Raw genomic sequence first — 17,106 nt, forward strand, 5'->3', positions numbered from 1 at the left:
TCTCCTGGTAGCGCCTTCATGCTCTGGACACTACGCTGACAGACACAGCAAACCTTCTTGCCACAGATCGCATTGATGTGCCATGCTGGATGAGCTGCACTACCTGAGCCACTTGTGTGGGTTGTAGACTCCGTCTCATGCTACCACTAGAGTGAAAGCACCGCCAGCATCCAAAAGTGACCAAAACATCAGCCAGGAAGCATAGGAACTGAGAAGTGGTCTGTGGTCACCACCTGCTGAACCACTCCTTTATTGGGGGTGTCTTGCTTATTGCCTATCATTTCCACCTGTTGTCTATTCCATTTGCACAACAGCATGTGAAATTTATTGTCAATCAGTGTTGCTTCCTAAGTGGACAGTTTGATTTCACAGAAGTGTGATTGACTTGGAGTTACATTGTGTTGTTTAAGTGTTCCCTTTATTTTTTTGAGCAGTGTATATATATCATACATTGCCATAACTGTTCCTGCATACTGCTGTGTAAACTCATTTCGGTCACCAGAGCAAATGAACTTTGTCTTGAATACAAGCCATTGATAGAGCAAGATAGCGCCGACAGACATGACAACTCTACTTCTAAGCAACTTTGCAGTACTAGCCGACTAGTGATGGCACCTTAGAGGTTGCTGCCCTATGTACATAGACATGGAATCACTGGTCAGTTTAATAATGAACCACTAGTCAATAATGTTTACATACTGCTTTGCTCAGTTCACATGTATATACTGTATTCTACTGTATTTTAGTCAATGCCACTCTGACATTGCATCAATCTACACACAATACCCCATAATGACAAAGCGAAAACAGAAATTCCTTATTTAAATAAGTATTCAGACCCTTTGCTATGAGACTTGAAATTGAGCTCAGGTGCATCATGTTTCCATTGATCATCCTTAAGATGTTTCTACAACGTGATTGGAGTCCATTTGTGGTCAATTCAATTGATTGAAGATGATTTGGAAAGGCACACACCTGTCTATATAAGGTCCCAAAAGTTGACAGTGCACCTCCTCATGGAGGTGACCAAGAACCCAATGGTCACTCTGACAGAGCTTCAGAGTTCTTCTTTGGAGATGGGAGAACCTTCCAGAAGGACAACCATCTCTGCAGCACTCCACCATTCAGGCCTTTCTGGTAAAGTGGCCAGACGGAAGCCACTCCTCAGTAAAAGGCACATGATAGCCCACTTGGAGTTTGCCAAAAAGGCACCTACTCTCAGACCATGAGAAACACAATTCTCTGGTCTGATGAAACCAAGATTGAACTCTTGGCCTGAATGCCAAGCGTCATGTCTGGAGGAGACCTGGCACCATCCCTAAGGTGAAGCATGGTGGTGGCAGCATCATGCTGTGGAGATGTTTTTAAGCAGCAGGGACTGGGAGACTAGTCAGGGTCAAGGGAAAGATGAACAGAGCAAAGTACAGAGAGATCCTTGATGAAACCTGCTCCAGAGCACTCAGACTTGAACCCGATCGAACATCTCTGGAGAGACCTGAAAATAGCTGTGCAACGAGGCTCCCCATACAGCCTGACAGAGCTTGAGAGGATCTGCAGAGAAGAATGGGAGAAGCTCCGCAAATACAGATGTACCAAGCTTGTAGCGTCATACCCAAGAAGACTCGAGGTTGTAATCGCTGCCAAAGGTGCTTCAACAAAGTACTGAGTAAAGGGTCTGTATACTTATGTAAATGTAATATTTCACTTTTTTATTTAATTAATAAATGTGTAACAAATTCAGAAAATCTGTGTTTGTTTTATCATTATGGGGTATTGTGTGTTGATTGATGAGAAGGGGAAAAAAAACAATTGAATCCATTTTAGAATAAGGCTGTAGCGTAACAATGTGGAAAAAAGTCAAGGAGTCTTAATACGTTCCAAATGCACTATTTCTTAATTCCATTCTTTTAATTTTAGATGTGTGTGTATTGTTAGATATTACTGCACTGTTGGAGCTAGAAACACAAGCATTTCGCTACACCCGCAATAACATCTTCTAAATATGTGTATGTGACCAATACATTTTGATTTGTCTACTTATTTGCTACATTGACAGAGTAATGTACTGTTTTATTGAAACATGTTTACTTGCCAACAAATGAAAGTTGAAATGATACACCAACTCCCTGCATCATTTGTTTTAGCATTAAGATTGTAGGTAGTTACTTCTAAATACATTTAATGAATATCACAAATTGATCCAGAAGTTGAAGTCAACACTTTGTTGGTTTCTAATGCAGCTGGAACCATTTAGTCACTTGTTAGTACACTTGTAAAAAAAAAATATAAAACACCATTATGTACAGTTAGCAATATCTATGCCACGATGCAGTTGTCAGTATACTAGGCTTATTATATCAGTGTTTCCCAACCCTGGTCCTTGGGTACCCCCAACATTACACAGTTTCGTTGTAGCCCATGGCAAACACACCTCATGAATAGTTGAATCAGGTGTGCTTGTCCAGGGTTAAAATACAAATGTGTACTGTTGGGGGTACTCGAGGACCAGGGTTACAATACAAATGTGTACTGTTGGGGGTACTCGAGGACCAGGGTTACAATACAAGCGTGTACTGTTGGGGGTACTAGAGGACCAGGGTTACAATACAAATGTGTACTGTTGGGGGTACTCGAGGACCAGGGTTACAATACAAATGTGTACTGTTGGGGGTACTCGAGGACCAAGGTTACAATACAAATGTACTGTTGGGGGTGCTCGAGGACCAGGGTTACAATACATGTGTACTGTTGGGGGTGCTCGAGGACCAGGGTTACAATACAAGCGTGTACTGTTGTGGGTGCTTGAGGACCAGGGTTACAATACAAGCGTGTACTGTTGTGGGTGCTGGAGGACCAGTGTTGGGAAACACTGTTCCATATTACATTACATCATCAGTCTAACAATGTATGAGGTGTTGGCAAAATGTTCTTCGGCTGGTGAACCTCATCTTGTGTTGGGCAATGGCAGCTGGTCTGGCAGAACTTCATGAGTTCCATGACCTTGGACTCATAGACACTTTGTCTCGTGCCACCCCCGTGCAGTCTCTTCCCGAGTCAGCTGATGTTGATCTTGAACTTGTTCCCTGCTGAAAGTTCAATCCAATGGGTCTAAATAATCTACTACTGAAACTGGTGTCAAGGTCATCAGCAGCAGTAGTCAGTGACTAGCCAACATTTTACTACTTTGTCCCCATCAATACACACTAAAACAAGGTACTATATACATCCATCCCCCTTGTGTCAATAGAGTCATGCATACTAACCTTCACACACAATACCTACCCAACAGACACCAGTCAGTCACCCACACAATCCCATCCTTACCAATAACTCTGCTTTTCTCCAATTTAGACTTGAAGCTTTGCATAAACAATCAATTAAGCGTCAATACAGAGAGAACTACAGTAGAAGTTGTAGCCTACTTATAAACACACCATCTATGACATCAAGACATGGACCATGTTGATGCCAAGCTCCAGTATATTTATTTGCTCATCATGGAAAGACTTAGCAAAGGTGACTTACAAGTCAGCTACACTACACGCATAATAATCAGCATTGTGTCAATGTGACGTTCTACCTGCTACACCAGAAACCAACCAAAATCTATTTTTTTCCATTCACAAGATAGAATGAACGCACGCGTCAGCCATCGAGAACTGAACCTCGATTTTTGAGCTTGGACGCTGCTGTAGACAGGTTGTTTTTTTTAGCAACAAATCCAATGCGTGTGCTATGGGGCAAAACAGACAGGGTTGTCTTATATTGTTTACATGTTGTCAACAATCTTTCGTCTCCAATGTTTATTGAAAAAAAAAATACATTTGCGCAATGAGCACTTATTGTCTCTCAAATACATTGTTACAATTGTTGGTTAGCTGGCCAGCAAATTTTTGCCATTTTAGCATAGACGTGACATCAGTCAAAACACCTGAAAACAAGACATGGTATCGAGAACAAGATAAAACTAGCTGAAACGAGCCACCTACGGATTCCCCACATGGTAGATTATTGTCTTTGTTGCTAGCTATCTGGCCATCCAGAATCACAACATTTAAGCGAGCGCATCATTTGTGTGATGTTGACAGCTAACCTATCAATTGGATGTGACGCAACGTGGGCAGTATAGCAGCTTTCATTCATTTCAAAGGAAGCGTTCCCTCAATGGCTGATGGCAATGCCGAACGTCTGGTGGCTGGAGTGTAGTTGGGCCGTAACACGAGTTCCTGGTGCTAAGGTTGCTGCTGCAGATCTTGATTGGATCGGACTGTAAATAGATCACATAGGCCAGTCACGTTAGCCTCTGCAGTAGTTAGTTAGCTAGCTAGCAAATGATTAGATATGGTCCGGTAGGCTTTAGCTAACATAGCTAACGTAATCTTGCAACGTTACAAATCACATTGCCAGAAAGCAGCTGGCTAATTACATTGATCTGCCTTGGAATGTCTAGCCAGAGTATTATGAAAGCTAGCAAGCTAGATTTTGCTTTAGATAAACAAATGTAGTTCGCTAGTTAGCTAAATTACCTCTGCTCGACACCTTTAGTGAGGTAATCAATTCAACTTTACCCCAGCAGTCTGTGCATGCTTGTAGTTTGCATATCCAAGGTACTGAGCACCAATTCATGACTAAACTTGACAGTTGTTGTCGACACAAAAATAAATAGTGCTTCGCAAGCTGATGTACTATGAACGAGTGGTTGGTTCAGTGAGTACCGTTAGCTACCTGTTGACACCCATTCTCAACTGGGTCCGCCTCGACAGGGGCGGTACTAATTGCTATAAATTCTGGATATTGTGGTTAGCTCACAACCAGGAAATGTTAATGGTGCGTTTCTACCGGGGAGATGCATGTAGTTAGGAAATACTCGTATTTGCATGTAGTTAGGAAATACTCGATTTTTATGACACATATTATAGGCCTATGTTAATAACATATTAATGGACATACACAGTGAAAGAGCAGCTGTGGTATGTCCCTTTACTGTGATAGTCTTATGTAAAGAAAGTGTTTGGAGTCGTTATTTCATGTTAAAGAACCAATGTAATATCTTGATTAACAGGTTTTTAGATTGAATTGCTTGTAACACAATTGAAGCAATTTGGATAGGTAATTCCTAAGTAAAAATCAACTTGGTACAACATGAAGAAAAAAGAGGTTGTGTGTATATATACAGTACCAGTCAAAAGTTTGGACACACCTACTCATTCAAGGGTTTTTCTTTATTTTTACTATTTTCTACATTGTAGAATAACAGGGAAGACATCAAAACTATGAAACAACACATACAGAATCATGTAGTAACCAAAAAAGTGTTAAACAAACACATTTTCTGGAATTTTCCAAGCTGTTTAAAGGCACAGTCAACTTAGTGTATGTAAACTTCTGACCCACTGGAATTGTGATACAGTGAAATAATCTGTAAACAATTGTTGGATAAATTACTTGTATCATGCACAAAAGTAGATGTCCTAACCGACTTGCCAAAACTATAGTTTGTTAACGAGAAATGTGTGGAGTGGTTGAAAAATGAGTTTTAATGACTCCAACCTAAGTGTATGTAAACTTCGACTTCAACTGTATGTATAATGTAGCATGTTTCTATTGAAACTATAACAACAGGTAACAATCTTTTCTTGTGTTTTTCAGCGATACCGAATGAGCATCTATATTTCTAGATTGTGATTATAAAACACATGTTATTACTCTATGTGCAGACTTTGAGACACTGACACGGGAGCTGTTCAAGCTTCAGTTTGAGGAGTCAGGGGTCGGAGGTCAAGGCTCAAGGTTCGTGTCAGATGACCTCTCCAGTCTCCTAGAGTCACCCACCAACACGGTAGGAGATATTAATACTGTACACTTTAGCCTCAAGGTTTTTCTTCTGTAAAGATGTCAAAGCTAATGTATTGTAGTTGGTTAAGTGCACATCAGACTGCGAAATTTGAAATGGGTATGATGATTTGCAGATCTGTCTTATGCTAAGGTGGCGATGGGCAACTCTAGTCCTCGGGGCCTGATTGGTGATACACTTTTGCCCAGGCCCCAGCAAACACACCTGACTCCAATAATCAACTAATCATGGTCTTTAGTTTAGAATGCAATTAGTTTAATCAGCTGTGTTTGCTATATGGCTGGGGGAAAAGTGTGACACCAATCAGGCCCCCGAGAACTGGAGTTGCCCATCCCTGTGAACACAGAGTGTTTGTCTATTGTTGCATTACTATAGTAAACATCCATGTGTAAAGTGTAGTAGTGGTTATGGATGTTGACCTGTTGATGCTCTGCTTGAAGGTGATTAATGTGTGTAGTAGTATGATTGTACAATATATGTTTGCAGTAAAGTCTTCAGTAACTGATATATTAGGGGTTTTCAAATCTCTCTTCTGGGACACCCATCTGTTCCATGTATTTGAACTGTTCCAGTGCTAGCACACCTGATTCAACTTGTCAACTACTGTAATTATCAAGCCCATGTTAGGTGCATCAGGTGAGCTAGTCCAGGACTACAACAAAATTGTGAAATATCTAGGGGTCACCGAGGATAGGTTTGAAAACCACTGGCCTATATGCATGTGTTCCTATGTTGTAGTGTGTGTGAGAGTGTAATACAGGCTGTAACTAAATCATGTACTAACATGTTATTTTAATGATGTTGTGTTCCTGTGTTGATGCTATACATGATGGTAATGCTTGTTTTATGTAAAACCTTTGACAAGGTGATAGTTCCATGTTCTGTTGCTGTGATTGTGTGAAGTAGAGCCTTTATCCATGTCCCTCTGTCTTCCTGTCTCTCCGTATCAGCCTTCTCTGTCTAATAATGTCCCTGTGGTCCTGTATCTGTCAGCCTTCACTGTCTGACTCTGATGACCTGGAGGAGATGGAGAGACTGAGGAAAGACCACATCGAGGCTCTGAGAGAGATCAAGAAACTACAGGTATCACAGGAGTTAGAGAAATCAAACATTAGTAGGTCAGAACACAGGAACTTTTGTGTGTAGACTTTAGAGAATATATATAGACATGTTCTTGCTGTGTCTCTACATTCTCCAGGAGCAGTTGGCAGAGTCAGAGAGACTTCACCTGCAGATGGAGGAAGAGCTGAACAGGGTCAAACAGGTGATTTTATTTATTTTTTTGAATTTTTTTTGTATAGTTTATCTGGCCTTACACATACATCTGAAGCTCACTTACTGGAAGTTAGCTGGTTTTGTTGAGCTTTTTTGGGGGGTGTGTAGTTTGCCCATTCACCAGAGGGCGCTCTGCACAAGCATGCACACTTACATGCATGTGTTTTGTTCTGTAGGGTTCTTTGTCTTATGAAGACGCAGAGAACAAACCAAACACTTGAGGCCACAGTAGGCTGCTGAGGGGAGGACGGCTCATAATAATGGCAGAAACCGAGCAAATGGAATGTCATCAAACACCTGCAGACCATGTATTTGATACCATTCCACTGATTCCGCTCCAGTCATTACCATGAGCCCGTTCTCCCCAATTAAGGTGCCACCAACCTCCTGTGCTTGAGTCCAACTGAAGTTTTGTTAACGACCGGTCGTGAAGACGTAACATAAGACTAGCATGCAATCTTTTAAATATATCTATCTAGATTACAGTTTATATTCAGCAAGCGATGGAGTTTTCTTGGTCTTAGACTGTGGACTTCATACATTAATACAAGATTGTCCAGGTTTGTCTTGTGGATGACCATGTCTGAAATCTGCCTTGCCTACGACATAATGTGTACTGTACTAATCTTACTACATACTTTTTAGTAAAAATGCAGTAAGCACCAAATATAAACTAAGCTCATCCATACTAAGAATGCATCATGTTTTTTTTTATTTAACTAGGCAAGACCGTTAAGAACAATTCTTATTTACAATGACGGCCTATCCCGGCCAAACCCTAACCCGATGATGCTGGGCCAATTGTGTGCAACCCTATGGGACTCCGATCACGACTGGTTGTGATACAGCCTGGAATCGAACCAAGGTCTGTAGTGACGCCTCTAGCACTGAGATGCACTGTGCCACTCGGGAGCCCCTAATGTGTAATTGCGTTAATTCCTGCCATTTCTTCGTTTTTGTACAGCACGTCCCCTTATCAGCTGTTGTCAAACGCACGTGGGTAGAGAGACAATTCTCTTCCTCAACCGTGTGCGGAGAATTCTAGTAGATGAAAAGCCAAAATTAGTATGACATCCTGGCATTTACTACATTTTGACATTTCACATGCTATAACACTTTCTATTTTAGCATACCCAAAAACCCTGCTATTTATGGTAGAATGCAACAAGGGGTATTCGGACACGGCCGATAAACTGATAACCCATGAGCATCACATACTGCATACACCCAACCACATGAGCGTCACATACTGAAACAAACAAACCCCTCATTATGAACTCCTTAATTCGCTACGGGACCCTAGAGCAGTCACACACTGAAACTTCCCCTCCATGCATGTTGTCCTCATTCCTAAGCATCTTTTCTCTCTGAGTGTGTTGAGAGCATGGGGTTTAAGCACGTATTGTTGTAGCACCGCGGCAGTACTCGCTGTGTGTCGGAGGGAGAAACAGACAGCACAGTGTAGGTTTACTGTATGATGTGAGACTACAGGGAACATGGAGGTGGGTGCACCCTAAATAGATCCTCCCTGTATTGTGAGTCATTTACACAGCACACCTCTTCTTCTCTCTGGTTACATCCCAAATGGCACTCTATTCCCTATATAGTGCACTACTTTTGACCAGGCCCATAGTAGTGCACTTAGGGGATAGTGTGTCATTTGGGACTCATCCTCTGATGCATAAAGCACACAGATCAATTTCCGAATGTAATATATCCCAACAGGCACTGGGATAGTAACATATTTATTCGGTTTCTCCATATCCCTCTATCTTCCTCCTGTACATCAACTTCGTCACGACACTGATTGCATATTATGTAGTCACTACCTGGCTATCAGATTAAGTTCTATACCAGGGCTGCCCATTCCTGGTCCTGGAGGGCTGAAACATTTCAGTTTTTTGTTTGTACCTGGTAGTTAATTGCACTCAACTGGTGTCCCAGATCTGAATTAGTCCCTGATTTAAAAGGAGAGGATGGAAACCAGAAGTGTTTTGGCCCTCCGGGACCAGGTTTGGGCAGCCCTACTCTACACAGTAACACACGCGCATGCAGACAAATGCACGAACACACAGGCACACACACAAACACAGTGGGGTCATACTTGCGAACGTTAGAAACAGTTTAAATTTAAACTCAGCCAATTAACATTGTTGATTTACTTGCACGTGATAGAACACTATTGTAGCTGGTCCCATCAGATAACTTGGCACACATTAGTCCTATGCTAAAATCACCAGATGACACTGATTATTTCCTGGAACAAGTTCTGCATTAGCCAATTACAAATGTTGACGTAGATGGACGTGAACAAACACTTTTTCATAAGAGCACTCTTAACCAAGTCAACCACTCTCGTTATCATCCTACAGATTGCAGTAACAGTGTTAGTTATTTTAAAGTTTATTGTGAGTCCACACTAGAGGAAAGTTTCTTTTATATCATTTATCGTTCTACAGTACACCTGTCAATCAACTGATCAACACATTCGACTGCACACTGTAGGCCTACTAATGCTTTCTGGGCGTGTTTATTGTCAGTGACAACTGCAAATAATACTTCAATTTACGTACAATAAAAAATGATCTTAACTCGTATTTAATTGTAGCAAATCAACAGCAAATGCCGTTTAGCCTGCACATCTTTTACAGCATGTAATTGCTTGCCTCGTTGCTCAAGTGTTTTGCCTTGAATGTGTAAGGCTTGGAAATAAAGATGGGCCAAACAACTTGTCTCTTCGATTATTCATATTTAATCCTACTGCTAGCTCCATATAGACCATGACAACCTGGGAATATTTATGAACCCCAATAACCTTTACCCAGGTCAAGTATTCCATAGAGTAGCCTCGACTTCCAGGCCAGTGGGGTGAAAGCCTGGTAGAGGCTAACCATAGTGACTACGCCCTCTCCTGACGAGGAGACATTAGTATATCACTTTCTACAATTGTAACCTACATCTTGTAGTTTACCTGACATTTTATATAATGACAAAAGTAAACTGGCATGTTCTATTCACCATCCCAATCACATGCAGATGCTTTCACCGGAGAAGCTTTTCCCCAAATAGTCTATTACAAGCACAGTAATGGCCTATGCGAAACCATATTTCTGAAACAACCTTGATCACTCACTTCACAAGGCTTGGCAGAGTGGCACACTTTAGACTTAGGCTACCATTCAAATGTAGCCTCGCATATTAGGTCTACACTAATTGTGATAGTGTGTTTAATGTGGGCCTTGAATTCTAAATAAATCACAGACAGTGTCAGCAGAAAAGCACCCACACACCATAACACCTCCTCCTTCATGCTTTATGGTGGGAAATACACGTGCGGAGATCATCCGTTCACCCACACCACGTCTCACAAAGACACGGCGGTTGGAACCAAAAATCTCCAATTTAGACTCCAGACCAAAGGACAAATTTCCACCGGTCTAATGTCCATTGCTTGTGTTTCTTGGCCCAAGCAAGTCTCTTCTTATTATTGGTGTCCTTTAGTAGTGGTTTCTTTGCAGCGGTTCCATGAAGGCCTGATTCACACAATCTCTTCTGAACAGTTGATGTTGAGATGTGTCTGTTACTTGAACTTTGTGAAGCATTTATTTGGGCCGCAATTTCGGAGGCTGGTAACTCTAATGAACGTATCCTCTGCAGCAGAGGTAACTCTGGGTCTTCCATTCCTGTGGCGGTCCTCATGACAGCCAGTTTCATCATAGCGCTTGATGGTTTTTGCGACTGCACTTGAAGAAACGTTCAAAGTTCTTAAAATGTTCCTTATTGACTGACCTTCATGTCTTAAAGTAATGATGGACTGTCGTTTCTCTTTGCTTATTTGAGTTGTTCTTGCCATAATATGGACTTGGCCTTTTACCAAAGAGGGCTTTCTTCTGTATACCTCCCCTACCTTGTCACAACACAACTGATTGGCTCAAACGCATTAAGAAGGAAAGAAATTCCACAAATTAACTTTTAAGAAGGCACACCTGTTAATTGAAATGCATTCCAGGTGACTACCTCATGAAGCTGGTTGAGAGAATTCCAAGAGTGTTCAAAGCTGTCATCAAGGCAAAGTGTGGCTATTTGAAGAATTTCAAATGTAAAATACATTTTGATTTGTTTAACGCTTTTGGTTACTACATGATTCATATGTGTTTTTTGATTGTTTTGATGTCTTCACTATTATTCTACAATGTAAAAATATAGAAAAACCCTTGAATGAGTTTATATAAGGAAATCTGTCAATTGAATATAATTAATTAGGCCCTAATCTATGGATTTCACATAACTGGGCAGGGATGCAACCATGGGTGGTCCTTGGAGGGCATAGGCCCACCCACTGGGGAGCCAGGCCCAGCCAATCAGAATGAAGAAGCAGGATGTGGAGGTCCTGGGCAGGTGTGGTTACACGTGATCTGCGGTTGTGAGGCTGGTTGGACGTACTGACACATTTTCTAAAACAACATTGGAGGCAGCTTATGGTAGAGAAATGAACATTCAATTCTGGACTCGGTAGAGGCAAAGGTCGAGAGCCATGCGTCCTCCGAAACACGACCCTGCCAAGCCGCACTGCTTCTTGACACACTGCTCGCTTAACCCAGAAACCAGCCGCACCAATGTGTTGGAGGAAACACCGTACAACTGCCTACGGAAGTCAGCGTGCATGCTCTCAGCATGCCACAAGGAGTCGCTAGAGCGCAATGGGACAAGGACATCCCGGCTGGCCAAACCCTCCCCTAACCCGGACGACGTTGGGCCAATTGTGCGGCACCTCATGGATCTCCTGGTCGCGACACAGCCTGGGATCAAATATTATAAATGTTTTTAAAACCTTTTTAACAATTTCGATGACCGTTGCTAAGTGCACAATATAAGAAATAGGGTGCCATTTGGGATGCTTCCTTTAAGTGCTCTGTATAGTGCTCCCTGCAGACTCAGCAGCTTCAGGCTCAGAGGGTAGCAGCATTACAGAACTAAATCCCTGCTGTCATCCCAGCCAGCACACAGAAAACATTACACAAGCGGATAAAGAAAATACATCATTTACTAGTAAAATAACTGAATTATGTATTGAATAGATCCAGGGACATGTCCTGCTGTTGCTATTTTGTGAAGGTTTACAACGCCATCTGATAAACCCATGTTTGATCAGTTTGCATGGGGTTTGGTTCGATTTTTTTATTAAGGCTCTTTTGTAGAGCTGAGGGTGAAAGGTGAGACACAGACTAACAGTATATAAAGATACAATATTGAGGGCATACTCAGTGTTTAGAGTTACAGCTTGTATGTTGCTCTGCCCTATCGTGCCCTTCCTGTGTACTGATGCTGTTGGTCATTGCTAACTCGGGCAACTCATTCACATGACTGTGAGATGTATCCCAGCTTAAGTGATCTTATCCCTCGCTCTCTAGCTCTCTCTCTCGCGCTCTCTCCTTCTGTTCTCTGAACGTCGGTTCTGAGAATATATAGAATTCCCAGTATTCCAGTCACAGGAACAGATGGTCTGTGTGTGTGTGTGTGTGTGTGTGTGTGTGTGTGGGGCAACTGAATGAGTGTGTGTGTGTGGGGCAAGTGAATGAATGTGTGTATGGTATGTGCCCATTTACTGGTGTGTGTGTGTGTGTGTGTGCACATGTGTTCCATATAGGGAACACCAGGGGAGATCTAGGTCACAGAGAGTTAGGTGTTTATTTTTAGCCAACAGCAGGGATCAGCATTGACCACACACACACACAGAGAAATAGTTTGAGGAAGAAAACACCACATTTTTTAAATAAATCCATCTGAGACTTTTTAACTGGACGGCTATATTGAGGTTTTCCACATACCTACAGATTGATTATAGAACATTGGCTAGAGGGTTTGAACTTTGAAATAACTGACAGACTAATGCATGTTATGCCACTAGGCTTACGAAACATTGTTTTTTAAGTCTTCAGAGGCGTCGCCATCCCACGTTTTTTGTTAAAACCATAAACTGCAACTCAATATTACGCTACACGTGAGCCTTCTGTGTCAGTTATCTACCGTATTATCATCGTATCAGGTACGGCTAGGAGTTCTTTCAGGTCAAGTGGTCAGGAAAAACTACTGGGAATTTTCTATGTAGAGCATTACATAATCTTATGTAATTATGTAGGCTAGTCTGTCAGGTTGTCTCTCTCTCCAGGGTAGTCCCATCATCTATCATGTGTCACTAGCGTGTTGACTCTACTCTAGCGTGTTAACACCACTCTAGTGTGTTGACTCTGCTCTAGCATGTTGACTGCTCTAGCGTGTTGACTCTGATCTAGCGTGTTAACACCACTCTAGCATGTTGACTCTGCTCTAGCGTGTTAACACCGCTCTAGCGTGTTGACTCTGCCCAAGCGTGTTGACTGCTCTAGCGTATTGACTGCTGTAGCGTATTGACTGCTCTAGCGTGGTGACTCTGCTCTAGCGTGTTGACTCTGCTCTAGCGTGTTGACTCTACTCTAGCGTGTTGACTCTACTCTAGCGTGTTGACTCTACTCTAGCGTGTTGACTGCTCTAGCGTGTTGACTCTACTCTAGCGTGTTAACACCACTCTAGCGCGTTGACTCTGCTCTAGCGTGTTGACTCTACTCTATCGTGTTGACTCTGCTCTAGCGTGTTGACTCTACTCTAGCATGTTGACTGTTCTAGCGTGTTGACTCTGCTCTAGCGTGTGATGAGTGAGGGAGACCTGCAGTGGTGTAAAGTACATAAGTAAAAATACTTTGGAGAACTACTTAAGTAGTTTTTCGGGATATCTGTCCGTTACTTTACTATTTATATTTTTCATAATTTTTACTTTTACTCCACTACATTCCTAAAGAAAATAAGGTACTTTTTACTCCATACATCAGGGATAACACCCAAAAGTGTGGGAGTGTGCCTGCCTGTCCGTAAAAAAAAAAGAAGACAATTGTGGCACCTGGTTTGCTTATTAATATAAGGATTTTGATGTATAGCGTTTACTTTTTACTTTTACTCAAGTATCAACACTTTTCCACCACTGTATTTAAGTACATTTTAAACCAGATACTTTTAGACTTTTACTCAAGTAGTATTTTATTGGGTGACATTCACTTTTACTTGAGTCATTTTCTATTAAGGTATCTTTACTTTTACTAAAGTATGACAATCAGTACTTTTTCCACCACTGGAGACCTGTTTGTGTGTGTCAGTGTCACACACCTCAGAACACTGTTATCCTCTAACAGAGAATTACAAAAGAAAGCTAAAATGCCTCTGAAATAGGCCAAAATAATTGAAGAAACAAATTAAAGCAAAGCACCGTTTCAAAAAAAAATTATAATGTAGCATCCTTTTCATTCATTCAAGCAGTAAAATGTTCCAAAACAAGTTCAAAGTGCACTGAACTTTTACCTACATCATATTCCTGTGCCTGTTTGACTCTCCTGTCCTCTCCTCGTCACTCTCCCTGGTAGGAGATAAAGTCTGGGACGGATGAGAGCCGTGCTTTGCGGAGCCGGATCCACCTGGCTGTAGCAGCCCAGAAGCAGGCCAGGGGGATGGAGATGGATTATGAGGAGGTGATTCATCTCCTGGAGGCTGAGATAGCCGAGCTCAAGGCCCAGAGGAACGAACAGCAGCAGCCCGGCCAGGCTAAGGTAACAGACTGGTTCTCAAATCATACCCTATAATCCCTATTTCACTACTTATGACCAGCCACTATTCCCCACTTTTGACCAGTGGCATAAAGTACTTAAGTATCTGTACTTTACCATTTATATTTTGCCAACTTTTACTTCACTACATTCCTAAAGAAAATGTACCTTTTACTCCCTACATTTTTCTTGACACCCAAAAGTACTTGTTACATTTTGAATGCTTAGCAGGACAGGAAAATGGTCAAATTCACACACTTATCAAGTGAATATGTGGTCATCCCTACTGCCTCTGATCTGATGGACTCACGAAACACAAATGCATAATTTGTAAATTATGTCTGAGTAAGTTTTTAAAACAAGAAATGCTTTGTTTAATATAAGGAATTTGAAATTATTTATACTTTTACTTTTGATACTTAAGTATATTTTATCAATTACATTTACTTTTGATACTTAAGTATTTTTACAACCAAATACTTTTAGACTTTACTCAAATAGTATTTTACTGGGTAACTTTTACTTGAGTAACTTTCTATCAAGGTATCTATACTTTTACTCAAGTATGACAATTGGGTACTTTTTCCACCACTGCTTTTGACCAGAGCAACTATTTCCCTATGTAGTACACTTCTTTAGACCAGAGCTACTATAGCCTACACACTTCTTAACATAACTATTTTCACCCATAGTGCACTACTTTGGACCAGAGACTACTTTTGAGAAGCAGAATTGCCATTAAACCTGTCAACCGCCATTCTCAGATTTGAGACCCCCTTCTCTCTTTCCTCTTTCTCTGTTGAGCATAAAACCCATGCCCAGACTGAGGTAACAGACTACACTACATTCCCCTGTTGGAATAAATAACAGTCTACTCCTCAAACGCATGTAATATTATCTTGGTGTAAGGTATCAACCACAGGGAGCTCTGCTAGATCTGAGGGGCCTTACTACCCTGTTCTCTTTATCTTTATCTGTCTCTCTGTATCTGTCTCTCTGTATCTGTATCCGTCTCTCTGTATCCGTCTCTCTGTATCTGTATCCGTCTCTCTGTATCCGTCTCTCTGTATCCGTCTCTCTGTATCCGTCTCTAAGTCTCTGTTTCTCTCTCACACTCTCTCTTCCCCTGTCTTCAAAGGAAGTAGTTCCTTCCTCTCCCTTCCTTCCATTTATCTGTATTTCCTTCTGTCCATCCTGTCATCCAGTGTGTCGAGCCCACCCAAACCCTGCTGGACCCTGCTCCTGGTTCCTTCCTTTCCTCCCTGTGTCAGTCCGTTCCAGGTTCCTCCCTCTCCCCTGTGCTGAGAAAAGTCTGCTCCTGATTTCCCCCCTCTTCCTGTCCGAGTCTGCAGGATTTACTGCTTCACTGTGTGAGTAAAATAAGTGTATCATTCTTCATCATTCTTAACTTCTCTCCCTGCTTTCCCTCTCCCTCCTGTCACTCCTCACACTTCCATACTGCGTGAGTCCGCACCAGATCCCCAATCCTCTCGTCTGTGATCCCGTTCCAGGTTTTCTCCATCCTGTTTGGGAGATCTGTACCTGGACCACAATTATATCACCAATTACGCTTTTGGCATGTAGCCTACATAGTACTCTGAGTCAATGGGAAAAGTGTGTGATAATTTATAAATAAATGAAACGTATCACACTTTTGGCAGTCACAGAAAAGTCAATAGAAACTTCTGCTATAGTTTTAAAATAATTGAACTTTCATCAATGAATGACACTTTATTGAAAATATGTAACTTTATTGAAAATTAGGGCTGTTAATCCCAGGATTTGCTGTGAATAATCAAGATGAATCACAACTTCAGATTTAGCTCAAATTGAGCTGTAATTTAAGATTTGTTATACAAAAGCATTGCAAGAATATTGACGCCTTGATGCTGTCCAAAATAACGGTTTGAAAAATCTGGTTAATTGATAATCACACTTTCTTTAACCTCAATGTCAACTTGTTTTGACATCGCATTGTTGTTTTTAGCTGCATAGATTACGTATTTTGGACATTTTCAGTGTATTTTGAACGCTTTCAGACAATGCGATTAATCACAAAAAATATATTTTTTATTATAAATACAGCCAATCTTTCAATTTATGAATGAAAACCCATCCAGATGCAGGCCATACAGTAGAACCCATGCTGATGACCTAGTGTGATATCCTTCCTGATAGGATGAGGTGGAGGAGCTGAAGAAGAGAGTGGCCGTTCTGGAGTGTCAACTACGTAAGAACGAGGGGGCCAAAAAGGGCTTTGAGGTGTCCATGGGAAAACTGCTCAACTTCGTGGAGGTACTGTATGTGTGTGTACTGTGATTACTGAATGTCAACACTAACTCTCTC

At 41.5% G+C, this 17,106-nt stretch overlaps 1 protein-coding gene and 1 long non-coding RNA gene across 3 annotated transcripts in view; one reads left to right on the top strand and one right to left on the bottom strand.

The window, feature by feature from the left end:
- Positions 1 to 17,106, top strand: part of LOC106612143 (syntaxin-binding protein 4) — a 66,166-nt gene that overhangs the window by 42,089 nt on the left and 6,971 nt on the right. The window contains exons 15-20 of one of the 2 annotated variants that reach the window (XR_006770911.1): positions 5,718 to 5,839; positions 6,848 to 6,937; positions 7,053 to 7,118; positions 14,581 to 14,763; positions 15,966 to 16,130; positions 16,939 to 17,055. Coding sequence is in view for 1 of the 2 variants with exons in the window: in XM_014213068.2 (XP_014068543.1) it covers positions 5,718 to 5,839; positions 6,848 to 6,937; positions 7,053 to 7,118; positions 14,581 to 14,763; positions 16,939 to 17,055 (578 nt within the window). In the remaining variant the exon portion in view is untranslated. The remainder of the gene's footprint in view (positions 1 to 5,717; positions 5,840 to 6,847; positions 6,938 to 7,052; positions 7,119 to 14,580; positions 14,764 to 15,965; positions 16,131 to 16,938; positions 17,056 to 17,106) is intronic. The other variant, XM_014213068.2, reaches the window with a different exon arrangement.
- Positions 3,463 to 4,760, bottom strand: LOC106612175 (uncharacterized). Its single transcript, XR_001330250.2, has 2 exons — positions 4,527 to 4,760; positions 3,463 to 4,267 (listed from the first exon to the last, which is right to left on the bottom strand). It is a non-coding gene; the product is annotated as an uncharacterized lncRNA (long non-coding RNA).

Source organism: Salmo salar, chromosome ssa01, assembly GCF_905237065.1.
Source record: "Salmo salar chromosome ssa01, Ssal_v3.1, whole genome shotgun sequence".
NCBI classification, from domain to species: domain Eukaryota; kingdom Metazoa; phylum Chordata; class Actinopteri; order Salmoniformes; family Salmonidae; genus Salmo; species Salmo salar.